This window comes from Osmerus eperlanus, chromosome 4 (genome assembly GCF_963692335.1).
Source record: "Osmerus eperlanus chromosome 4, fOsmEpe2.1, whole genome shotgun sequence".
NCBI lineage: Eukaryota > Metazoa > Chordata > Actinopteri > Osmeriformes > Osmeridae > Osmerus > Osmerus eperlanus.
The window spans coordinates 16,490,167-16,516,128 of NC_085021.1; the positions used below are offsets into that span (position 1 = coordinate 16,490,167).

The 25,962-nt window shown below is 49.9% G+C and overlaps 1 protein-coding gene across 6 annotated transcripts in view; it reads right to left on the reverse strand.

The window, feature by feature from the left end:
* Positions 1–25,962, reverse strand: part of prdm16 (PR domain containing 16) — a 147,157-nt gene that overhangs the window by 103,601 nt on the left and 17,594 nt on the right. For 5 of the 6 annotated variants that reach the window (XM_062459491.1, XM_062459489.1, XM_062459487.1 and 2 more), the window contains exon 1: positions 9,304–9,415. The exons of the other annotated variant lie outside the window; for it this stretch is intronic. In XM_062459491.1, the coding sequence (XP_062315475.1) occupies positions 9,304–9,343 (40 nt within the window). In that variant the 5' untranslated portion in view covers positions 9,344–9,415. Of the gene's footprint in view, positions 1–9,303; positions 9,416–25,962 lie in introns of those variants that run through there. 6 annotated transcript variants of the gene reach the window in all.

A 25,962-nucleotide genomic window follows, 5' to 3' on the forward strand; every position in this document is an offset into this window, starting at 1 on the left:
GCAGTGGGGTGTGGCTCCTGTGCATTATAGAAAAGAGCACAAATACTTACTGGTGTTCAGTAAATGTTTGTGTGTCTGTGAGTGTGTGTGTGTGTGTGTGTGTGTGTGCCTGTACCACAGGGTTGATATATTGACATATCATTTGTGCTGAGCAGCCTAGAGCAGAACCTGATGTGCGTGTGTGCGTCTGTGTGTGTGGACTGAAACCTCTTTAAGCTTCCAGGCAAATGGAAGTGAGTCCAACCTCCTGCTGTGGAGAGCAGGTGTGTGTGTGTGTACGTGTGTGTGTGTGTTTATATTTTTAACGTGAATGTTTATTGTTTGTGTGTTTAAATGCTGTGTGTGTGCGTGTGTGTGTGTGTGTGTGTGTGTGTGTGTGTGTGTGTGTGTGTGTGTGTGTGTGTGTGTGTGTGTGTGTGTGTGTGTGAGTGAGTGTGTGAATGTCTACACGGCTGTCAGCCAGGATATTGCCCCTCTGGTCAGTGGCTCTCCCCAGGGGCCCAGAGTCTTGGCTTGCTCAGACATTTATTAACACAGCAGATTAATAGCACTGGGTAAAAACATTTTCACAAACATGATAAATATTAATAATAATCAATAGCAACTTACATTTGCCAAATTGAGTTGCAAACATCACCCAGGGGGAGAGAGAGAGGAGAGAGAGAGAGAGAGAGAGAGAGAGAGAGAGAGAGAGAGAGAGAGAGAGAGAGAGAGAGAGAGAGAGAGAGAGAGAGAGAGAGAGAGAGAGAGAGAGAGAGAGGAAAGAGAGACAGACAGAGAGAGAGAGCAGACAACGTAACCATGGCGTGAGCATAGAAAAGGGGAAGGAACGGGGGAAAAGTGTGTGTGCAGTGAACGGGAGTGTGAACAGTGTGAGATAGCACACACACACACACACACAGACAGGTCATTTTCCTGCAGGTCTACATGTCTTTAAACAACTGATCCACCTGCTTAGAGACACTGAGGTCAACTGTTGTTGTTGGTAACAACAGAAGTTGCCTGTAAAATAGGTCCTCTCATACATGCTGTTGACCTTAGATTACTGCAATTGTTTAGGACACAGGGTCAACTTGATTAGATGGCTGAAATCAATTATTCCTCAAAATACTCATTAAATACAAATTCAAAATCAGCCCTGGAAAAATATTGCTTTGTATGTTACATTATGGCATGTGTACAAGCTACAGTATGGCAAATACCGGGGGGGTTGATTCATTTTCAATTCAGTCAATTCATTTTTATCAAGTCAGTTATTTAATTGTGTTCTATTCTGTATAATCAAAAGGTGTGAATTTTACATAATAATGCAATGCCATTTCCTGAATGGACACCAACCATAAAGGTGCATGAGAGATCCCTATGATTGTGTGTGTGTGTGTGTGAGAGAGGAAGAGAGTAGGTTAAAGGAAGGAGCCATCCAGCGTCTCCAGAGCCCAAGTCTCTGTGCTCATTCACCACACAGTTTCATTTAGCAGGTCAGTGGGAAGCCAGGCAGCCAGTAGCACAGCCAGACAGAAATAACCCAGCCAAACAGCCAGCCAGTGACACAGTCAGACAGCAGTCAAACAGCCAACCAGTCAGGAAATCAGCCAGCCAGGAAGCCATACAGCCTGCCAGCCACACAGTCCGGCAGCAACTACAGAAAATGCAGCATTTTTATTAACAGGGTGAGAAAGAGCCAGTAGGTTTGGAGTTGTGTTGTGTGTCTGTATCTGTGCACGTGTGTACAGTGCAGTGTGTGTGTGTGTGTGTGTATGTGTGTGTGCAGGGTGCCGAACGCTAGCTATCTGACTGGGGGGAAATGATTTTCACCTCTGCCACGGGGTGCAGCCTCCCCACATACATCACCCGATTACTCCCAGCCCGCGCCCCGCTCCCAGTCATTAGCCACTGAATTAACGGCAATCCACTGTGCTATTAATCACACTGACAAAAGTGTTAGCACCGCTGCTGACCTGCGTGAGTACACTGGGAGCATGGGCTGGGGGAAGGAGGGAAGGAGGGAGGGAGGGAGGGAAGGTTGGGGGTTGTAGGCATAGGAGGGGAGGAGGAGGAGGAGGAGAGAATACATAGGGGGTTGGAGAAAGTGAGGTAAAGGGAGGAGAGTTAAGCAGTGATTAGGAAGTAGATGGATGGATGAGCGGATGGACAGACAGATGGATGGATGGACACATGGATGGATGAGTGGATGGATGGATGAATGAATGAATGGAAAGAAGGATTCAGTACGGGCAGGTGCAAAAAGAGAATAGAAGAAAATAGCAAGGATGGACATACCGTACAGAGAGGGTAAAAATACATAGCGGGAACGGAAAAGAGGCACAGAAGGATGAATGCTGGAAAAGGAAACAGGAACCCTTCCTCAATAGAGTCTAATGCACCTGGGGGGAAACTGGGATGAGAAACCACAGATCACTACAAGATCACTGCACTCTACCCTGAAGACCAGGGATTCTTACTTTTTCTGTCTTTCACTCTCCCTCCTCTTCTCTCTCCCTCAGACACACACACACACACACATACTGAATAACACTTTCTACCCAAGAATGTTTGCAGCCAGAACACTTTTCATGTCAGAGAAGTTCAGGGACAGTAAGAAAACACCACACTCACACCAAAACCAACAGCCATTATAGAAAATGGGGCTACATTCCAAATATTCACAGCACTAAAAAACAAAGACAAATGTCTTCAAAATGTTGAATAAAAACAAGTCAGTGAAAAAAATGAAGTAGAGGAGTAGCAGATATGATGACTATCTAGAGAGAAGGACAAGAGCCCACATTCAAGATGTAGTGTGTACACAGCTGTGTTGGGGATGATAATTGGGGTCAAAATGATTGCTTCTGGAACAGAATGTTTACTGAAGATCTAATGAATGCCATTCGTGAATTATTTCCTTTATGTTGAGAGGGGACTGTGAATGAATAGATTTAGGGTGTCATTGGAGAGTTGTGAGTGCATGGATGTAGGATGGTACCCATTGGACTGGGCTGTGTAAATCTGGGCATCTGTCACAGAAACACTAAAAAGGCCTTGGCAATGGATTTTGTTAAGGAGGACATTTCTTTGGAAAATTGATATCAACTCATTTTTTTTATATCAGGAGAACTATGTTCAGTTACCTTGGAGCAGCTTCTCCCTGTAATAAATATTTTATTTCAATGGGAAAATCTGGTTAAGTAAGAGTATAAAAGTACCATTGGTCAAACAAAATGGGAGGAATGGGAGAGGGAGAATGCAGTAAAACGTGGGTCTTCCAGCAACACTGTACTCCACTGTAATACACGTCCTAGACATGGATGAGAAGACACATGCAGTTCTCACTGAACTGAACCCACACACTCCTGACAGATCACATCATGCTGGTCCACAACGAAAGAAAGAAAGAAAGAAAGAAGAGAGAAGAGAGAAGAGGAGACGTAAGGACTGACCATTTCATTATTTGTACGTGACAAAATATCTTAATTGCGATTCTAGGAGCTTCAGTATATAAGGGCAAACCTCTGCAGACTCCTTAGCCCCGCCCCTTCTGCTCGCCCTCCATCTGGTCCACCTGCTTGTGCTCCTGACAGGCTGGTTCTAACAGGCTGGTTCTAACAGGCTGGTTCTAACAGGCTGGTCCTGACTGGCCTCACCTGACAAGCTGGCCCAGGCACACCTCAGGTGGCCTGAAGTCCTCAGCCAGCACATTTCATCACGCTGTCAGAATGGATGTGGCTCCCTAATCCACTTAACATCAAATAATTGTAGTCACTGGAGCCAGCCTGGGCCTGAAGGAGCAAGACGTCTTGTGAGATATGGATCAGTGTAGGGCTCCGTAGAAAACCTGCACTGATACATAAGAGCACCCATACACACGTTCTATGTTCATGCATCAGTAAGATAATCAGATCAAAGTGGACTGACGTCCAGGGTCGCCGGCGAAAAGCCATTGTGCCAGATGCCGGCGAATGCCACTTGAGAGAGATGATATCGGGGATCGTTTCATCCCCTCCTCTGCAGCTTCCCCGGGACCAGTATCACTACGACTGGTCTGGGGAGGAAACCATCTTGTTGAGCAGGGGGAAGGAAGACTGGGAAACAGATGGGGAAACCAGGAGAATGGGCAACAAGTGCAGGAGGAGGAGGGGGGGACAATGCGTCAGGTCCCGTCCCCTCCCCCTTGCTCTCCTCTGCAGCCGAAGGCGAGGGCTGAGAGCGGAGACGCACAATCACAAGCCTCACAATACTGTATACAGCCACGCAAACAATGGGCCCGCCACAAAGAATTCTGGGAACAGGGGCACTGCTCGCTTCTCCGCGGCTGCAACCGCTGTGGACCCCTCTGGCCGTCCCTGCAGAGACTGACTGGTGCCACCACCACTCCGTGTGTGTGTGTGTGTGTGCACGCGAGAGAGCGACAGAGAGAACGTGGTCAGGCCCATTGTGAGTCTGTGTCAAGTGTCCAGAGTGGGTGTTTGTGTGTGTGTGTGTATTTGTGTGTGCGAATGCGCGTGTGCATGTTTGTTTGTGCCCTACTTCTCACCAGGGACCCCCTCCCCTAGGACTGCAGTGTCACATTATGGCACCATGACATTGCACAAGCATACACACTCACTTCTAATTAGATAAGCTAAGCTGTAAAACACAAACACATACACACACACATGCATACACACAAAATAAATACCACCCCAACACACACACACACACATACCCACACAAAGGAGATTATATAGTACTTATGACTTTTGTGTTCCCTGAGTGTTCCTTTTCGAGATGAATAACATGAACACAATATCAACATCCTCTCTCCCTGTTTGATTCTTCTGTAACTGCTCCTATTAATTAACAGTCACAATGCTGTGTAGGGGTAAGGTCCCAGAGCGTGTGTGTTTGTGTGTCCCTGTACAGGTGTGTGTGCGTGTGTGATTTATGCCCTCTCCCTCCTGTCTCTGTGAATAAATAACAGCACACTTTGCCCATGTCTGCATGTGCTTGTGAGTGAGTGTGTGTGTGTCTCATTGACCTTACTGAGAGCGGTGCAGTGTGTGTTCGGACACCAGCAGACAGCGATGTGAGCGAGCGAGGCAGCCAGAGATAGAGAAAAAAGCAATTCCCCCCCACCCTTTGGAGAGTGGCGGGGGGAACTGCGTCCATTTTGGAGATAATTGGCTGGTAATTAGACGGGGGTCGGCAGGTCGATTTGAGAACAAATGTCTGTCTTTAGCTCAGGTGGCCCTCCCTGTGCTCTAATGGGAGGCTCACCTCCTCCCCCCCCCTCCTCCTCCTCCTCCTCCTGTCCTCTGTCTCTGTTATCTAGGGCTGGAAGAGAAAGTGCATGTGTGTGTGTGTGTGTCATCCCAAATAAGGCTGGCTGGTAGCTGGTGGAGGGCGGGGAGGGCTCTAGGGACAGAGGACGCTGCCCAGGCTCTCCTCCCTATTAGTCACCAGCTAGACAAGGGCCCTGGCTGGCTGTCCCTGCAAGCTCCAACTACTGCCTGTCTGCTTCAAGACCCCGGGGCTCTGTCCTGGGACCTGCTGGCTCCAACTACCCTGGTCAAGATGTAGAGAGTTCTAGAGTTCTCTAGGCCAGAGGTGCAGGGGTCAGGAGAGAGGCCAGTGGGCATCGCCCAGAAAGAATTGGAAGTGTGTGTACTGGTGGTGGAGGGAGAGAGAGAGAGAGCGAGCGAGGGAGGGGAAAAGGAGGAAAATAGGGAGACAGTTAAGTGTCAGTCGAGCAGAGAAAGGGAGGGTATGGAAAGTAGCACACAAACTGAAACATTGTCAACACACGCCCAAACACACATACAAACACACACCCACACACATAACCTAAGGACAACACTACACAGACAGCTAATATGTTTGACAAATCACACAATGGACCTCCTTCCTTAGAAGTTCTTCCTCCAGTGCACCTGTTCAATTTCAAAGCTGCTTCTGCTGCTAAATATAGCTGTTGACACCATACACTTAATCTGCTAGCAGACTCACTTTAACACTGTGATTACTGCAGTAACATCTTTCTCTCTCCACTGTCACCTTTGGACCTTAATCAGGACAGTAGGCCTGTTTAACTATACAGGCCTCATCCTATCCCATTGTAGTATGAGTATGATGGCTTGGGAAGTGTGCCAGAAAAGAGGCACAATGTGATCATAAAACAGGCCAATAAAGTTTCATTTGACACCCAATTGGTCAAGATCCTAGTGCTGTATGACAAAGCGAAGGTAGACTATGCATTTCCCATGGTTCCTCTGTGAAATTGGTACAAGCATGTGCACATGCAAACACACACACATGAACACATGAACACACGCACAAACACACAGACACATACACACATGCATACTGTAGACAGAGCCAGGTCTAGACAGAGTGCAGCAGACTGCCAAAGCCAGGCCTGTAGACTCCTATTCATCAGCACTGGGGCCTGTTTGGCTTCCTGCTGTTTTTGTGTTTAGACAACGCTTGATTTGAATACTGATTCCCCATTGATAGCCTGCGCTTCCGATCTAATTAGCTTGTTTTGTCTTTGAGTAAATGGAGAAGTCGGAGGCAGGGGGGGGTAACGCAAACGGGGGTGCAAAAAACAACTCTGCGCCGTGGACCTTTAGAAGTCACGGCATGAAACAACAACAACAAACACAGTCCTTTAGTCTGAGGGGAGACGACTATCCCGCTTCCCCTGCTGTCCAACGTGTTGGAGCGGCACAAGGCTTTCCCAGAGACACACCATGGAGACACTCTGCTGGACAACAGATGCTCTCCCCATTCACACCAAGTGAACTCACCAGAAAAAGCCAGTTGTAAATCTGCTACAGTGATGCAATGGCATCGGGGTTTCAACAGCGTGGCAATTCTCGACACGTTTACCTTAGTGGGTGTTAACGCCTTTTCATGACGGATGTCCATGTCTAAAACTACAGTACTACATCGACAACAGCCGATGTGTGTGTGTGTGTGTGTGTGCTTCTTTCACTCCAAGCCACAGCTTTGCATTTCCACAAACAGGAAACAACAGCAAAGGGAGCCAAAGGAGGACACAATGGAGAGGAGTATGGGAGGCGGAGGAGGAAGGAGGCTGACACACAGGAAAGACAGACTTCAGTGACCAGAGTCACCACTGCAAGCATGGGGACTGAGAATGACAAAACACCAGGAACCACATGCAAAGACTCACACGCAGCGAGGGAGCAACGTCAGGGGGCGAGAGAGGATGAGACAACCAAAGGTAGACAGAGAGAGAGGGAGAGGGGGAGAGAGAAGGAAAAAGAGGGAGACACAGAAAGAGAGAGAGAGAGAGAGAGAGAGAGAGAGAGAGAGAGAGAGAGAGAGAGAGAGAGAGAGAGAGAGAGAGAGAGAGAGAGAGTGAAGAGAGAGAGAGAGAGAGAGAGAAGAAGATCAAAGGGTATGTCCGACTTTGATATCTCGCTTCAGATAATATGTGGCACAATTAGACCGGCTTGACAATTTCCATTACGCCTGATCTAATATTTATGGTGCTGTTGGAGAAGATGTCACAAAGCCGACCCCGGATTCTCAATTTGCATGACAAACGCTTAATGAAATAAGTGAAACAGAAAAGAAAAAAAGACATATAGAGGGAGAGAGAGAATGACAGCAACAACAGAGCAACACTAAAAGACAAGAGAGAGAGGAAGAGAGAAACCGAGAGAGCAAAAGCAAAAATAAAAGAAAGAGGAAGATATTGATATGAGAGAGGGAGTGAGAGAGAGAGTGAGAGAGAGAGTGAGAGAGAGAGAGAGAGAGAGAGAGAGAGAGAGAGAGAGAGAGAGAGAGAGAGAGAGAGAGAGAGAGAGAGAGAGAGAGAGAGAGAGAGAGAGAGAGAGAGAGAGAGAGAGAGAGAAAGGGAGAGAGGGAGAGAGAGAGAGGTGTTAGGGGCAGAGTTTGCCCGGTCTCTCTCCCCTGCATTTGGTTTGCAAATGGCTAGACCTCTGTCATCAATTACAAGCCTCGCCTGACTGCAATGGGTGCACAATGTGTGTGTGCACAAATGCGCACGTATCTGCCTACGTGTGTGTGTGACAAGTGTGGGAGATGAGGACGAGGCGGTGCTGATGCCACCTCACCAGGCCCATTAATCACAGCGGTCAGGTCCGAGAAGCAGCCCAAATTGGGCTCATCAGTCTAGATATTAAACAGGAATCAAGGTACAAGGACGGGGGAGGGGGAGGCAGGTGGGAGGGAGGAAGGGAGGGTGGAGACGACAGAGAAAGGAGAAAGAACATCAACACTGTTTCTCCCCTCCTCCTTGGTTTGTTCTTCTCATTGACTTTCACACTGGAGAGAGTGTGAAGGTCCTCCTTGCTGTTTCTGTGATAAATCTCCATGACTTTGTGGGTTCTAACTCATCCGGAGAGAGGGAGTGTGGACCTGGTCTAGTGAGATCAGAAAGAAAGGCTTTGTTAGACACCGGTCACGGGCACCAGTCAGCCAGGGCTTCTGGGTAACAAGGGGGGCGGCTCTCACATGTCCGCAAGGGGTGAGAGGTCAACCTCAGCCTGTCAGACGGATGGACGGATGAGAAGAGGGAGAAACGGAGGGGAAGGGATGAGGGATGGACCCAGTTAGGGGGCCATGACATCCAGGAATATGGATGACCCACTGAGGCATCCACACATGGGAGGTTACCAAGCAACTTACCCAGGGTTAACCAGCGAGAACACATGATTGGAAATCCACCAGCTAAACCGTTAAAGACGCTGAGTGACAAATGCCCTCAAAGCAACGGGCTGTAGAGTCTGTACAAACCAGTTTCTTCAGGCACACTAGAACATCGAACACCCAGAATCTACAAAAGGGCACGGACACACAGTGTGTGAGATCATGACACTAGAATTGATCCAGTGGTGGTGTAATGGATGACTAGACTAAAGTGATTTGAACTTGACTAATATTGACTGGGAAGCTGAGGAGAGGACGAAGGCCTCCAGACTGATTTTAGAACATCAGATTTCAAAAAGGTTTGAATGATGAATTGCTTTTAGTCAAACGTATTGTACTAACAACACAGCAAATCACTGTTTCCCTTCGTTCCTGCAATTGTACAGAGCAAGGCATTAAACAATCTTTCACAGCCACACATACAACAGTTCCCCTTCGCGTTCCACACTTCAACAAAAGATGCTGACAGACCCGACAGAGATGTCTCATCTTAGAGATACATTCCCGACACCCAGAAAACAACAAAAAAACTATGTTAAACCTACACCAACACCAGTCACTGTGATGAAAACAAGCAACGACTCCCAAATCCCCCTTAAACAACCGCCATAAACATCAGAAACTCACCAGGAGCAGACATTATTATCTCATGTGTCCTCTGAAGCATGCTGGTGAAACTAGAAGCTCCCCGTCGCCATAAACCCTGGTTATCAATTAACAGTGTGTATATGCATGTGTGTGTGTGCGTGCGTGCACGTGGTGTGTGCACGCGTGTGTGTGTTGGAGGGCTGAAGTGAGCGGTCATATCTGCCGCCGCGATGCGCTAACGTGAAAGAATGCGAGTGTCAATGTGACAGAGATAGTGGAAGTGCGGCGAGACGATGAGCTGAAGTGAAGGTCGCAGCAGAGGTCAAGCACAGGGACGCAAGAGCTGCCCACACTCAAGGGAAGTGTGAATATCACTTCCTGATAGACAGTCGGCCTGGCTATTATTGATCACATAACAGCACAGAAGAGCTCTTTGTCGTACGTCCAGGTCAAGGCCGAGTAACTCTCCTCCTGCCCTTCTCTCTCCCCCCCTCTCCGTCCGCCCCCTCCTTCCCCCCCAGGTCCCTCTCTCTCCATGTCCCCTCTCTCTCCATGTCCCCTCTCTCTCCAGGTCCCTCTCTCTCCAGGTCCCTCTCTCTCCATGTCCCCTCTCTCTCCAGGTCCCTCTCTCTCCAGGTCCCTCTCTCTCCATGTCCCCTCTCTCTCCATGTCCCCTCTCTCTCCATGTCCCCTCTCTCTCCATGTCCCCTCTCTCTCCATGTCCCCTCTCTCTCCATGTCCCCTCTCTCTCCAGGTCCCTCTCTCTCCATGTCCCCTCTCTATCCAGGTCCCTCTCTCTCCAGGTCCCTCTCTCTCCAGGTCCCCTCTCTCTCCATGTCCCCTCTCTCTCCAGGTCCCTCTCTCTCCAGGTCCCTCTCTCTCCATGTCCCCTCTCTCTCCAGGTCCCTCTCTCTCCAGGTCCCTCTCTCTCCAGGTCCCTCTCTCTCCAGGTCCCTCTCTCTCCATGTCCCCTCTCTCTCCAGGTCCCTCTCTCTCCATGTCCCCTCTCTCTCCAGGTCCCTCTCTCTCCAGGTCCCTCTCTCTCCAGGTCCCTCTCTCTCCATGTCCCCTCTCTCTCCAGGTCCCTCTCTCTCCAGGTCCTTCTCTCTCCAGGTCCCTCTCTCTCCAGGTCCCTCTCTCTCCATGTCCCCTCTCTCTCCAGGTCCCCTCTCTCTCCAGGTCCCTCTCTCTCCAGGTCCCTCTCTCTCCAGGTCCATCTCTGTCCATGTCCCCTCTCTCTCCAGGTCCCTCTCTCCAGGTCCCTCTCTCTCCATGTCCCCTCTCTCTCCATGTCCCCTCTCTCTCCAGGTCCCTCTCTCTCCAGGTCCCTCTCTCTCCATGTCCCCTCTCTCTCCAGGTCCCTCTCTCTCCAGGTCCCTCTCTCTCCAGGTCCCTCTCTCTCCAGGTCCCTCTCTCTCCATGTCCCCTCTCTCTCCAGGTCCCTCTCTCTCCAGGTCCCTCTCTCTCCAGGTCCCTCTCTCTCCATGTCCCCTCTCTCTCCAGGTCCCTCTCTCTCCATGTCCCCTCTCTCTCCATGTCCCCTCTCTCTCCAGGTCCCTCTCTCTCCATGTCCCCTCTCTCTCCAGGTCCCTCTCTCTCCAGGTCCCTCTCTCTCCAGGTCCCTCTCTCTCCAGGTCCCTCTCTCTCCAGGTCCCTCTCTCTCCAGGTCCCCTCTCTCTCCAGGTCCCTCTCTCTCCAGGTCCCTCTCTCTCCAGGTCCCTCTCTCTCCAGGTCCCGTCTCCTCCTGGCACACACGAGGCTGCAGCTTTGTATGGGTGATCTGCTCAGCTTTGCTCTGCTCACTGCGGACTGGGAAGCATTCCTTTGATAGGATGATACCGAGGTGAGGTTGGGGGTAGGGGGGGGGGGGGGCTCTTTGGGACTAAATCTGTTCCATATGACACTCCCTCACATGGCCCTGTCTGGGCACCCAGACCTGTCTCTTCATGGGCGGGCCAGGGGATGGCAGGGAGGGGGGAGAAGGGGGAGATTTCAGAGACACAACAAGCGGTCAGCGATGACAGCGGCCAGACCTTGTCACACACCCGGGCTCCCATGGCTCGTTATCTCACAGCCCCCCCCTGCTCCATCTCTCTCTCACCCACTCACACACACACACACGCACGCACGCACGCACACACACACACACACACACACACACACACACACACACACACACACACACACACACACACAAACCATCACGTAACCCTATACCACCATTTGACAACCAACAGGTTGTTCCACTCAGTGAAGCCCTCTCACTGTCTCTAGCGGTGGGGGCTGTAGACAGCGTAGGTCACTAGATAGGGGCTGGATGGAGATCCCCCCCCTGTTGTGAGACAGTTGGAGGAGCCTGTCATTTAGTCATTTTCTCTGTAGGCCTAAGTTTTCCTTCATATCTTCCAGCCCTGGTTCTTCACTGCTGCAGCTGACCTCGTGGGTGGCCAAACTTTCTCCTTTCTCTCTCTTTCTTTCTTTCTTTCTCTCTCTCTCCCTTCCTGGTATTTTGTCAAGTGCAGAGCTAGCTAGCTAGCTAGCTAGCAGGGGCACGCAGGGGTGGGGGGTCTAATCCTCTGGCTAATTCTCCTGGCTGATTGGGTTTACTGGCTCGGGATCAGTGGTGTCCCCCCGTCCCACACACCGAGGGCTCGCACCCCGCCCCCCCCCTTTCCTCTGCCACCCCCCACCCTATCCCCGACCGCCACAGCCCCTCGAGGGGGAAAACAAAAGGCTTGCCTGTTTCGCTCGGCACCCGACGCTCGCTCAAGAGGCTTAGGGACATTTTTCTCATTTTTGAACAGCTAATATCTTGCAAAAGTTGTCTAATCTCTTTACGTTTAAGTTGAGATTTGTGTGAGCCCCCCAAACCCCCTACGCACAATCTCCACCACGTCCCCAAACCATCACCACGTCCCTGCAGACTCTTATTGCTTGACTGTTATACGGCCCACTTTAATTAGGTCATGGCTACTTTGATCTGGTAGACGCTGGGTCCATCCTCCAGCAGATCCTATGGAATTCTGGGTGTTCTGAGGTGTCAACGTTTTGGCCTATTAGACAGACCCTTTAAAACGCCATGGGGGGTCAAATATCATCGGTGAGTCTCTCTCTGTCCCGGAGAATTCAGTGGGTCCGGGGTGTATCTAGAATTCTAGGGAGCCTCACACGCATGATCTAACCTCACACACTACCCCATGGTTGGGGGTAAAACAGTGTGTATTAAGTGAAGAAAGTGAAGAAAACAGTGTCCCCCTATCATAGAGGAATGCGACGGGTACCATCTCTCAAGCGTGGCATCATGTACACGGCGGTGGGGACACACTGCATCCACATGGTGTCATTTACACCACAAACACACCTTACACACACTTTAAAAAGAGCTCAAAACACACACCTCTGTCTGCCTGGGAGTGGGTGTAAGAAGACACCAGTCTAATCGCATAATTGCATACACTAAACTAAATAGTGTAGGGGAGGGGAAAACACGATTGGTGCTAGGGGTTTACGAAGCCTTGAGTGACAGCTTGCTTGTCTCCTTATTTACCGTTGTAAGACGATCCAGACACCAGACACCGTGGCAGACAATGCACCCAGACATAGGGTGCAAGTACATACTAATTCCCTCACTGAGGGATGAAAGCAGTTTGGGTTACAGGAAGCTCACCTGAGAGCCCTGGTGACTCTTAGACAGCACCTGCAGCCTCATTCAAACAGGAGGCCGGGTCAATGGGACCCGGAGTTATCTGGTCTATTTCTGAAAGATAGCCATAATGGAGCCGCTATAGGAGCCAGATTAGTGTCCCTGTCTCTGTCAGACGAGCTTGGTGAGAGCAGTTCAGGTGTGTTCCAGGGATACCATGGACAACGTACCACTTCTGAGTGATAAGAAGTGGTCTTTCTTTCAGCTCCATTCATCTGTGCTAATGAGTTCATCGGGATATCAGTCTTGAGCGGTGGAAAAAATGTGTGTGCGCTTGTGTGTCCAGGGCCTATGATGTTACCCAGCATCACTGACTGCTCACAACTTGCTCTTTAGCAAGCAGCCGAGGAACATTCATCATCATCAGGAGAAGCAGGAAGGGGAGGAGGTGGCCCTTGGATAGTGTTGACCCTAACCTCTGACCTTTGAGGGGCGCTCTCTGGAAAGATGCACAGGCTCTGGTTCCTACTGCTTTGTGTGGGCGCGTGTATGTGTGCGTGCGTGTGTGTGCATGTGTTCGCTCCAGTGTGTGTGTGTGTGTGTGTGTGTGCGCGTGTGTGAGTGCTCGCTCTGGTGTGTGCTGGCACTGTGCTGCTCTACACAAAGAGAGCTGATTGGAAACAGCAGGTGAGTTCTGCTAACGAGCAGAAGGGAATATGCAGAGGAGGAGGGAAAAAGAAGATGGAGGGAACGAAAGAGAGGAGCAGGCTAGAGAGAGAAAATAGTCTAGGGAGGGAGGGAGGGAGGGAGGGCAACATCAACATTCAAAGAGAAGTTGTAGCCTTTATTTTTCTTTAGCTTTTACACAGCAATTTGTCTTTGTCTATACTCAACCAAGAGATCTGCAAAGTTGTGCAGTGAGACATTACAAGCTAGTTGATGTATCCTACAGTACATGTTAAGGCACAGAAAGAGATTGGTTACATGCTTGTTACGTTGTTTTAGAGATAAAAATCCACTTTACATCTTACTGCAGATCTCAGAAGAACAGTCTAGACCTCACCTAACCTGACCACAGAACATGCAAACAAACACACAGACACATAAACACACACCTACATCACATTTACATACTGCATGGCTCACAACAAGCACATATTTCAAAGCTGACATTTGAGACTTGTGGAGCCATTTGCCTTTTAGCTAAACGACCTTTGATATTGATCCTGACCTTTGGGCCACAGTGCCCTGGGGGGTGGCGATTGGTTCATTGTTGTTTTTTTTTATCATATATATATATATATATATATATATATCACATTAAGCAGTGGATATGCCGAGCATGTGTTTGGGTGGGAGTTAGTCTATTCTCTGTGTATCTGTCATAATGAGAATTGGACAGTGAAACAAAGCCTACTGTGATTATAATAAAATGGAGGAGACAGGGAGGAGACTGTGATTTATACAACACACAAGGTAAACAAAATGACTTTCGTTAATCGTAAAGCTAGAATCAACAACTAATCATTCATTCTGTAAACCCCCAGTATTTCCTTTGGTTTGAATTGTCAACAGCAGATTACAAGTTAAGACATTACCATACATGCTATGAGTGAAATATTCAATGTTCTTTCCTTCTAATAATAGAAGCCAAATTTCAGTTGGCAGACGAAGCCCATAGACATTCTCTTCTTTTTGCTTCATGTTTTTGGACCGTGGCTGTGCCCTGGGCTGCCTTGGTGATGCAAAAGAAGTATTTGGGTTATTTTGGGCCCAGATACGTTAGCAGTGGCTGGTTGGGCCAACTAAGTCTAAGGGGAGGGAGAGACTTAGCGGCAGCTCTACTGCGCCTCCTCAACAGAAAACACACAGCCGAGATGTTTTCTTTACTAATTACATTGTTCATTATCCGTGTGAGTAAATGAGCTACGTGATGAGAGATAAATGACACTAGATTTTGGAGAGCTGTATTGTGTGGGTGTGTATGTGGGACAGAGCAGTCGGTCCTTTTACAGGGGAGGCCTGATCAGCTGCTCTGATTACAGCTCAGGCCATAATTAAAGAGGTTGTTAATTGGTGTGAAGGGCAGCACTGGCAGACCAGTTGATTGTGCACCTTGTCTTGTTCATTTGAGTGAAAGGCGGAGCGCTAGGCATTAATGACTTGGCTCATGGTAAACAGTCCAACGTGAAGGGTGCAGGGAGAGAGAGAGCCCCACGTATTGATTTGGTGTGTTTCATTTTCCACCACTCTGAAGGGCCTAACAGTCTTAAGTGATGTATGAGGAGAGGCTGAGGTGGAGGCCTGCAGTCACACACTGGAGCTATCCTTTCCAACAAAGCATGACCACCAGCAGTCAAGGCAACCTTTAGTTTTAAAAGGGGATAGCCTACTGTTAGTTGCTCCTTATCCAATACCACTTCACACACAATTTGTATTTATTTATGACTTAGTAGCCAAAAATATGATTAGATTTATTTACAACCAGTCACAAAATCATTCCGCCAGCCTTGCATTCTCCATTTTGAAAGCGTCCTCCCTCAACCTCTGTGTCCTACTCACAGGCTGCCCTTTGTCAGTCTGTAAATAAACACTCCCCAGCTCGGTGCTTTCCTACCACATCCACAGTAGTGATAAGAGAGTTAAGGGGCTTGAGCGTGTTAGCATGTTAGCTTTTAGCTATCCCGCGGCTACAGCCGGGCCAGGGGAATATATGGTCAGTGTAATGTAAACAAACTTGTGGGCCAGCCTCAGACAGGCATGGGGAGGGTCAGTCTATTGACTAACTAACCCAGCCTTTAGCACCACATCTGTATTGACCTCCATTGGCTTTAGCTAATTGAGTTTAAGTGCCGAGATATCGTCAGTCCCATTGTCGCTTTTCCCAAATTACTAATCAAGCTAAACAAGCCTGAGCAACAATTACTGAGCTGGTGTGTTGCAGCGGCAGAGAGCTGAAAGACCATGTTTAAGTGACTGCATAAATATGCCCTTGTGTCAATGGGCACAGGAAAAAGTTTATTTTTCTTTCCCTCGGGCTGAGAGCAAACACAAAGAGGCCAAAGCCTGTGTTAATACAACACAGGGGTGAGTTTACATCCACACCTTCTCTCTGTTAGGAGGGGGGCACCCCACACAGCCTAGCATCCTCCCCACCCCACACAGCCTAGCATCCTCCCCACCCCACACAGCCTAGCATCCTCCCCACCCCACACAGCCTAGCATCCTCCCCACCCCACACAGCCTAGCATCCTCCCCACCCCACACAGCCTAGCATCCTCCCCACCCCACACAGCCTAGCATCCTCCCCACCCCACACAGCCTAGCATCCTCCCCACCCCACACAGCCTAGCATCCTCCCCACCCCACACAGCCTAGCATCCTCCCCACCCCACACAGCCTAGCATCCTCCCCACCCCACACAGCCTAGCATCCTCCCCACCCCACACAGCCTAGCATCCTCCCCACCCCACACAGCCTAGCATACTCCCCACCCCACACAGCCTAGCATCCTCCCCACCCCACACAGCCTAGCATCCTCCCCACCCCACACAGCCTAGCATCCTCCCCACCCCACACAGCCTAGCATCCTCCCCACCCCACACAGCCTAGCATCCTCCCCACCCCACACAGCCAGAAACCAACATTTTTCTTCAAGTTCCTGGTATGTTGCTTTTTACAACTCAAATGTGTAAATATGTGCACGCTAGATCACAGCCTAAAGACCCTTCAAAAAGTACATGTGAATATTCATACAAAAAAATTGAGCTTTATTTTCCATGATAATTTCCTGGTTCCAACAACGCATTAAAAAAAAATATATATGAATGCACATGACCCCAGTGACTGTAGTCAGAATAGAGGGGCTGTTCCTGTACAGATTGGATTTGGAACAGGGCTTTCTAAGAAACCTGAGAGGAAGGCCTAAAACCCCTCTGTGTGAAACTGTTGCTCTTGCTGATTGGAAGAGAGGGTGCAACTGGAGGTGAACTTTGCATTCCTCTCTGATAGTGCCATACAGTATGACCTCCATCTCACGGCACCTCATATACATAGTAAATACCCCGTATTGAGACCTCTTTCCGCCGTATGATTCTAAGATGTTGACATTTTGAATCTAGGGAGCAATAGCACTTTGTTTTTGTGCCCTAGCCAGTTGTGTTTATTCTCTCTAAGCCCAGAGGTATGGACAAGGCTGCTGTTCTTATCCAATGGAACGCAGGCTCTGTTTGTGTGGCAGGAGGAGGGGCGGAAGGAGGAGGGGCGGAAGGAGAAGGGGCACGTACTTTTCAGGTGCCTAGTTTTGACATAGAGGAGAGCTCATGTTACACACGCTCGACCTGAGGTCATGACCTGCTTTTCACGAACCTTCAACTGGAACAAACACCTGCCAAGCTCTGAAGAAATACTACTTGCCATGGCTCGTTTGTTAGCCATTTAGCTTTACCTGGTATCATTATTATGTAAATACTTGGATGAGCTGGGGCTTTGCATGACAGACAGTGATGTATATCAATAAGTTGGCCGTGGATTACATTCCCTCCCTTGATTCATGGAACTGAGTAGCTTGGATATGAAACAAAAAGGTAAAGCCCATTCTCTCAGACAGGACAACAGCAAGTCTCTCATTCACCCACCTGGGTGCCTCAGTCGTCTAAAACATGGATTCCGGGAACATGAAACTAGGCATAACTGGCCTGCATCATGTTTGAATCAGACAAAAGCCAAAACCCTGTGCCATTGCTACATGCTAAGTAAACACCAGCGCATTCCTCCAGTCCTTCCATTTATCCAGTCAAACCCGGGCAGAGGGAGTGGGCATTAAAGCATTAGGCGCTAATGTTTTTGGAAGTGTACGGTATCATGGAGGGGTTGAGAGAGAGAGAGAACTGTCTGTGTAATGGTGGATGGGATGAGGTCCGCACATGGCAACCATTACACACATAGCCCCTCTCTAATCGCTGCAGCCTCCCCGCCTGCAGCCATCCCACCACCGACTGGGCTCCTCCGAGAGGATGTGTGTGTGTGTGTGTGTGTGTGAGTGTGTAACACAGAGTCAGGGGGTGTCAGAGGTTCAGGAGGGCAGGCTGTTCACACAGACACATTTACACACAATTTAACACACAGACATACAACCAGAAATACACACACAGGTTGGAGACATGACCCTATGGTGTCCCAACCTCCAGGAGGGACCAGCACACTCACTACTTTGAAACGGAACTCTCTACGTGGAGCCCCCCAAGGAGGCATCTCAGGATGGATGTCATCTGTGAACCCCCACCACGCCCCTGGGAGGCCAGAACAATGTCTCCCTCAGCGTCTCCACCCTAGCTTTGGGAGATGAAGAGCTGGCCCGGGCCTGTCTGTTGGTCTGTTTGTTTGTTTATCTGTTGTGTCCAGGATAAGTGCGGTGGCTGTCAGCGACCATGTATTTGCTGTTTTGGCAGGAGTTCTGGCGGGCTGCAAAAGGGAGGGAGAGCCAGGAGGAGAGAGAGGAAGGTTTGGAGAGCTATAACTCAGAGCAAGCCGCTGGCTGACAGTAATGAGAGATCTCAGTGGTTCAGATGGTACCAGGGGGCCTGCTGCCTCTCATGTGGAGAGAGCTGCTGGAGGAGAGCTAGGGCTGCCAGCATCAGCTGGCCTGTGTGCGTGTGTGTGTGCGTGTGTGTGTGTGTGTGTGTGCTTGTGTGTGTGTACGGAAGTGTTCGGTGTGTTTGTCTCTTTTATCTTGTGTTTTGTTTTTTACTTTTTTGGGTACAAATGAATCAATGAATTAGATGTTTTTATTGTTCAGAAGAAATAGCTGTGCTGTTGTTTGTGTGCCTGTGTGTGTAGAGTGGATGGTCTGGATGAAGCAGTACAAATATTCACACACATTTAATGTATGACCACCTACTCTCTAGCCACACCCTTTACTCTCTCTCTGACACACACACAGACATGTACAACCTTTGCCACAAAAGGTGTTTGTGTGAGAGAGAGAGAGAGAGAGAAAGAAAGAGAGAGAGAGCTAGAGAGAGATCCATGGGGATAACTGAATAGAGAGACCACACAGAAGACAGCTCTCCCCTGAGTAAACACCACATCAAACACAAACACACACATACACAGCAGTGTACAGTGTACACCCCTCTCTCTGTGTAATTGGGAAAAGCTGCCCCCATTAAAACTTGCTGACATCACTTAGACGGCTAAGTACGTCGGCTAAGTACGTCGCTGAGTTAACGAGGCCGCCGGAGAAGAGCTCGGCCTTCCAAACATGGCAGCGTTTTTCTCAAACTACTAGTGACTAGCCGTCATGTTACAGATGCTTAATTGAGCATCTCAAACAACAGAAGACAAACAGAGTGTACGTTTAAAACAGGAAGTAAACAACTTATGAAGGAGGGCGTGGAGGCTTTGAAAGCCTTATATGTGTGTGTGTGTGTGTGAGAGATACAAAGGCGCAGACATATCTGCGCCTAAACTTTAAGACAGGGGCTCTACACACGTCTCAGTCACCACAGAAGAAGAACCAGCCGCGTGCACTAAACAACACCCAGCAATCTCTCATGGCTATGGCACTCACTCACTCACTCACTCACTCACTCACTCACTCTCACTCACTCACTCACTCACTCACTCACTCACTCACTCACTCACTCACTCACTCACTCACTCACTCACTCACTCACCACTCACTCACTCACTCACTCACTCACTCACTCTCTCTCTCTCTCTCTCTCTCTCTCTCTCTCTCTCTCTCTCTCTCCTCTCTCTCTCTCCTCTCTCTCTCTCTCTCTCTCTCTCTCTCTCTCTCTCTCTCCTCTCTCCCTCTCTCCCTCTCTCCCTCTCTCCCTCTCATCCCTCCTCTCTCCTCCTCTCTCTTCATCTCCTCTCTCTCTCTCTCGCTCTCTCTCTCTCTCTCTCTCTCTCTCTCTCTCTCTCTCTCTCTCTCTCGCCTTCACCTATGAGGATGGGAGAGGGTGAAAGGCACAGAGTTGCTTTGCGCCTGAAGAAGTCTAATTAAGTCTGGTTAAGTTGTCCCTGGGATTCCATTACAAGGTGAAGCGTGGAGAGTAGCCCCACCCCTTCTCTCCCTTGCTCTATTAACACCTGCTTCTTTTCCAATTAGCCCCCAAATAGAGACAAATGGGCCAGGGGGGGGGCTGATTAATTCACTTCTGTCAAGGACTACAACACACAATGCCGTCAGGGCGCCCATGCGCTTATGTGCGCATGTAGGCAGACACACGCACATGCACACACACAAACCCCGATGCATGTGCAGGCAAACAGAGAGTGTAGTCTGGACAAGTAGATCATAAACCATGGAGAGCTTTTGGATTATTGTTGTCCGGAACAAATAGGATTTGAATATTAGTCATCTGTGGCTGTTGGCTGTGTGATAAACAAATGCAGGGCTTCTGCTGTACAGGCTGGGCATGTGCCACTCCACTCCTTTTGCTACATTACAAGCCTGGCCAGCATAACCCACCTGTCCTAAATGTAACCATTAGGCAAATTTCTGCCTGAGGAGAGAGGGCGTTGTATATTGACATGGGGTTCAAAGACAAAAGAGACGTGCCTTTGGGAAGAGATAGAGGGACTGTTTCACTTTTGTTCTTTATTGTACAAATATCCCCTCCGCACCTCTTTCTTTGAGCTCCAAGGAGGGAGGACACATTCTTGCCTCCTCCCCCCTGGGTTGCGACTGTGTGTGTGTGTGAGGTGTGTTTGCAAGCTGTGTCGGTCTCACCATTAGTCTTGCACTCCTGTCCTTCCCTGGTTGTTTAGCAGGCTTCACTGTTTGTTTAGCAGGCTTCACTGTTTGCTCGTACCTGACGTTCCTCAGAGGCCAGGCCAAAGACACTTCTAACCTGATGCTCCAATCCTGCCCCTGACACCATCTCCCAACTACACCTCCACACACACACGCCTTTGTGTTGTACAAGCGATGGCTTGTTAAGGCAAGATGCGGGGTATGTTTGGGCATTATGCTAATGACACACTACTGTATCAAACTCTTTCTATTGATTGTCTTGTGGATATCAAAAGATGCCTGTGCGCATTCAGACATGTACAGTCTTAAAGATGTTTATCAAATATATTTACTCCCTGTGTGTGTTTTGGTGTTAATCTGTTAGAGCAGGTGCAAAAGGGTGGCACAGCTTAGATAAAACTCCTGGGGTGTGAATGTGTGCTGGTGAGTAGTGTGAAACTCTCCACTCTGTTTCTGCCAGAGAGCAGTGCAGGAACCCAACAAGAGACCTTTACTCTCTGTCCCTAACTTTCTTTTCCTCACTTCTCTCTCTCTCTTTCCATTTTTTTTCGTTCCCCTAACAGTTGATCAGCTTCAACACAGAGATCAACGCAGTGACCTCACCGCCGCTAAAACCACTCCGACCACAGGAAAGAACGCCCCTTGAAAACTCTTCGAAAGGAGAGAACATTTCAGGTTATAAACTAGGGAGTTCAGAGGTCACCCAATGTCAAGTAGGCCATTGAATGAGATGCATGGTGTTCAGTGGATCAGAGAGAGGAGCTTAGGGCTGGTGGGGTGGGGGCCTGAAGTCTGGTGTCGGAGTCTCTTTTCTCTGTGCTACCCGCCGGGTCTATCCCCTGAGTGGAAATGCTTCTCCTGTTGGTCCTATTGTCCGGCCGTCTGAAAAGAGCTTGTCTTCAATTAGCCTGATAAGAGAGCTGAGGCAGGAAGGAGGAGGGGCCGAAGCTGCGGGGATCACCTGGGCAGTTTCTAATCGCTTTGATGCTCATTGTCTTCCCTCTCTCTCTCAATGCGAGCAGTAGGATGTCCCACTTATGAGCATGTGTCACCACCCTTTGAGAGAGGAAGAATAGGAGAGGGAGGAGGAGACAGGGAGGGAGGGAGGTGGGGAGAGGGACCAATTTGAGGAGCTGAATTTGTAGATGAGGAGAGAAAAGGGGGGGAGAGAGGACTACAAGGTTATGAAGTCTTTTCCATTAACTTCCCACCTCGATAAGATCTTAATCACAACCCCTCAAATGATCCGGCTTGACATTTAGCGACGGCCGTCCCGGCTCCTCAGAGCGCCGGGATTGGGCCCCCTCTGGCCCCTCTGGCCCCACAGACGCACCCCTCTTTTCTTTCTCTCACCTCCTCCTCTTACTCCTCCTCCTTCTTTTTCTCTCCTGCCGCTGTCCACTGAATGGAAGTTAATTTTGAGCGCATGATTATCTTGCCAGAGCAAATTCCCATTGTGTAGACGTCCGTCTTTCGTTGTGTTTTTTATTTTTTCTCCGAACACCGGTAGGGTAGGGACGGGTAGAAGGGGGGGAAGAGTGTGTGTCGGTGTTTGAAACAGAGAGAGAGACTTATTGCCAAGGTTGTCTACTGATTGCGTTCGCGGGGGAGAGTGAATGGGCAGCCTGTGGGTCGTCCTGACATGGCGCTGGGGTCCTATTGATGGTGGGGAGCAGAGAGCAGATTAGGTGGAGGGAGTGGGGCTGGGGCTGGGGCGGGACCAGGCCAGGGCAGGACTGGGCGGCGACCAGGAGCACAGGATGGGGAGCTGGGCTAAGAAGGGCCTGACAGAGAGGCGTTCTACAGCCCTGACAATGGCATGAATACCTGATGGATCAAGGTTCTTTCTGGGGACTAGTCCTCTTACTCAAATTCTTCCACTTTTTTTTGTTCTGAAAAAAGGCGGGTGGGGGAGGGGATCAAAAGGCCTTCTGCTGCAATTAAAGCCTGAGCTGGTGTCCTCCTCTCTCAGCTGGTGTCCCCTCTCTGAGCTGGTGTCCCTCTCTGAGCTGGTGTCCCCTCTCTGAGCTGGTGTCCCCTCTCTGAGCTGGTGTCTCCTCTCTCAGCTGGTGTCTCCTCTCTCCAGCTGGTGTCTCCTCTCTCAGCTGGTGTCCCCTCTCTGAGCTGGTGTCCCCTCTCTGAGCTGGTGTCCCCTCTCTGAGCTGGTGTCCCCCTCTCTGAGCTGGTGTCCCCTCTCTGAGCTGGTGTCCCCTCTCTGAGCTGGTGTCCCCTCTCTGAGCTGGTGTCCCCTCTCTGAGCTGAGCCCTCTTTTTTTTATTCTCTCTATATCTGAGTCAGCTAAACATCCATATCTACTGTCCTATCTGTCTACTGGTCTGCCTGCCTGCATGTTTGTCAGTCCATCTGTTTGCTGAAAGTGTTATCAACAGGTGTCCCAAGGTCAGAGGCTGACACAGCTGGAGTCTGTCGCACACATACACACCCACAAACACACTTTTGAGTCATTGCAGGTAGGTCTATTTTCAACACCAAGCAAAACTCAACCCGCAAATCCTATTTACCACAATCAGAAATACACTTCATAGATCATTCCATTATAGCAGAGATCAAGGGTTGGCACTAATAATGGGATGCAATTAGCTTAGCATGCTGTTTGTTAAGCAAGGGTAAAGAATGTGCTAAGCTGAGCAGACTGTGGAGAGAGGGGGAGTGTGGGGAAGTTATGGGGGTTAGGTGAGGGGGGGGGGAATTGCGCAGGCTCAAGAGGCTCAGACCCCCTCATTGTCTGCGTCCTGCCTAATCACTGTCAACGGAGGGATTGGAGCACCAAATGCCATGCAACAGGCCCACGCCGTACCGCTCCCCACAGCAATACCCAGCTCAGCTCTGTTCAAGCCCTCTCTGAAAACACTGTGTGTGTGTGTGTGTGCCGAGCGTGTGCGCGTGTCAAGTTCTAAGGAGGTCTGGAGGCCGTCTCTCTGCAACAAGGCCAACGACCCACCTGTCTCCCCATCAAGCCTCACTACCTCAACCGCTCTGATGACGGACACTGTTCACCGAGCCCATCGTCTGACACAGCCCCCCCCCGGCCCACCCTCCCTCCTTCCCTCCTTCCCTACCTCCTCCTCCTGTCCCCCCCTTTTTTTTGTCCCCTTGGCTTTGGTCAGTCAATCTCTTGGGCCCCTCTTGCACTCCTACGGTCACTTCTCTCTCATGGGGGGTGACAGGTCAGTGGCCCCGTTGTCACTGTTCTCAGACAGAACTGGTGGAGGGGAACAAAAAGGGGGGCGAGGGAGGCAGGGCCAGGACATTCTAGGAAGGAACAGGCCTTCATAACTAGAGGGGGGGGGGGGAGACGTAAAAGAGAGAGAACGAGGAGGAAAAAGGGTCGCCACCCAGTACACCAAAAATCTGTAGCGTTTCAATGATTATCCTGCTATCGTTTTATCATGACTCACTAGATAGACAGCGGAGGAACTGCGAGGGGGCAGAGAGGGAAACAGACAGAGAGACGGAGCGTTGAGTCTGTGAACATGACAAGGGCAGGAACCCATCTGTAAGTGTTTAGCATGATGGATTTACTCCAGCCACTCGATTACCATGGTAGTGAGGGCAGGGAGGGAGGGAGGGGACAGATAGGGAGAACTTGCCAAAGAAGGCTCAGGTACCTCACTGAGGAAGAATGTCCCTCCAGATGAGGTGTATGTTACCTGTCAGTATGGGGAAACAGTGCTGGATTATGAGGTTCTGTACTGGATGTCCTGAAATGACAACCAACAGACAATCAAACTAAGACCTCTGGAATACATGTCTGAGCCATCGTTTCAAAGAAAAATAAAAAGCCCAATAAACGCCATTTGTTGAACAATTGTTCCATTTGTCGCTGTCCTTCAGTGACCAAGCGGATTCAAAGCCGTTTGAGTGGACAGCGGCCTAGCAACGGAGTGCCTGTGCCCAGACGTATCCACCACAACACTTCCTCCTTTCTCTCTCTTTCTCTCGGAGACTGACCTCTGACCTCGCACACCCAAACACAGACGTAGAGACTTTTTGTGCCCCCCACCTCCTCTGACTATTTGGCATCCTTGCTTCCTCCGCTAAAAGCATCCCCCCTCCCAGCATCCGGGCCCTGGAGGAGGGTACAGCCTGTGCCAGAGGGATCAGGGACGCTCGTCCCTCACCCTGCCTCCATTGTGCCTCCTTCTGTACTTTCTCCTACATACACCCCCCCACACCCCCCCCCCCCACACACACACACACACACCCATCTCTGTTTCGTGTTAATTAATTTAATCCTGTAAGCAGGTGTAAGCCTCCTCGTTAGGGAGCCAAGTCGGATCGGCAGGGAGCAAAGTTCGGTCCCAGGATCCTGCTTGGTGGGGGGGGGGGGGGCAGATGGGGGGGGCGGGGGGGGGGGGGGGGGGGGGGGGTTAGGGGGTTAGATTGTGAAAAATGTCAAAGTGGGTGTTGCGTCAAAGTGGGGCGTAAACAACAAACAGAGAATCGTCCCAAATGGCAAAGCGGAAAATCCAGTTTAAGATCAGGGGCGACCGGGGGGGGGCACTTGTTTTCACTCTTTCTAAAAGAAGGGGGGGGATGAATCATCAATATCTCTCTTCCTTTTTGAGTTTCTTTGCAGAGATAGCAGAATAGAGGGAATGAAAGGGAGGAAAAGAAAAGGATGAAAAATGGGGGACCCGAGCATTTTTGTTCTTCGCCAAGCAGGGCAGGGAAACTATAGGGCCAGATTCTGCACAACTTTCTTTTATACTCCCCCTTTTCCTCTCTCTTTCTTCCCGCTGTCCTTTGACTGGGGACGAGGAGGTCTGAATGTCCCCGAGGGTAATGCCGGGACCATTCCAAGTCCCTCGGTGTGAAGAAGCAGGATTTGGCAAGTCGGGATGCTCGTTGGACAGGAGATAAAGTGATGCGGCAAAGGCAGCGGGGGAGCTGGGGGGGTAGGAGTTAGAGGGAGGTCACAATAAAAGAGAGAGAGAGAGAGACAGAACAACCACGTTGTGCTTGCATCGTGCCAAAGTCCCCAGTGGCTCTTTCCGGAGTGCGACTCCCTCTCCTTCCAAGTCCTGCTGCTGCTGCCATGTCGGCAGTGGGCAGAGAAAGCAAGAGGAGGAATATATTCTCCTCTGGCCTCAATACCGGAGCTGCAGTCAATCAAACTGTGTCCTCCTGTCCCCTTCTTCTGTCATGATCCCAATCTCCCCCAAATGCACATCCTCCCTCAAAATAGAGGGGTTGGGGGGGCTACTGTGTCCAGGCCCTCTCCCTTTTCTCCTTCTCCCTTCGCTCCTTATTTATTTTTTTCCAGAGG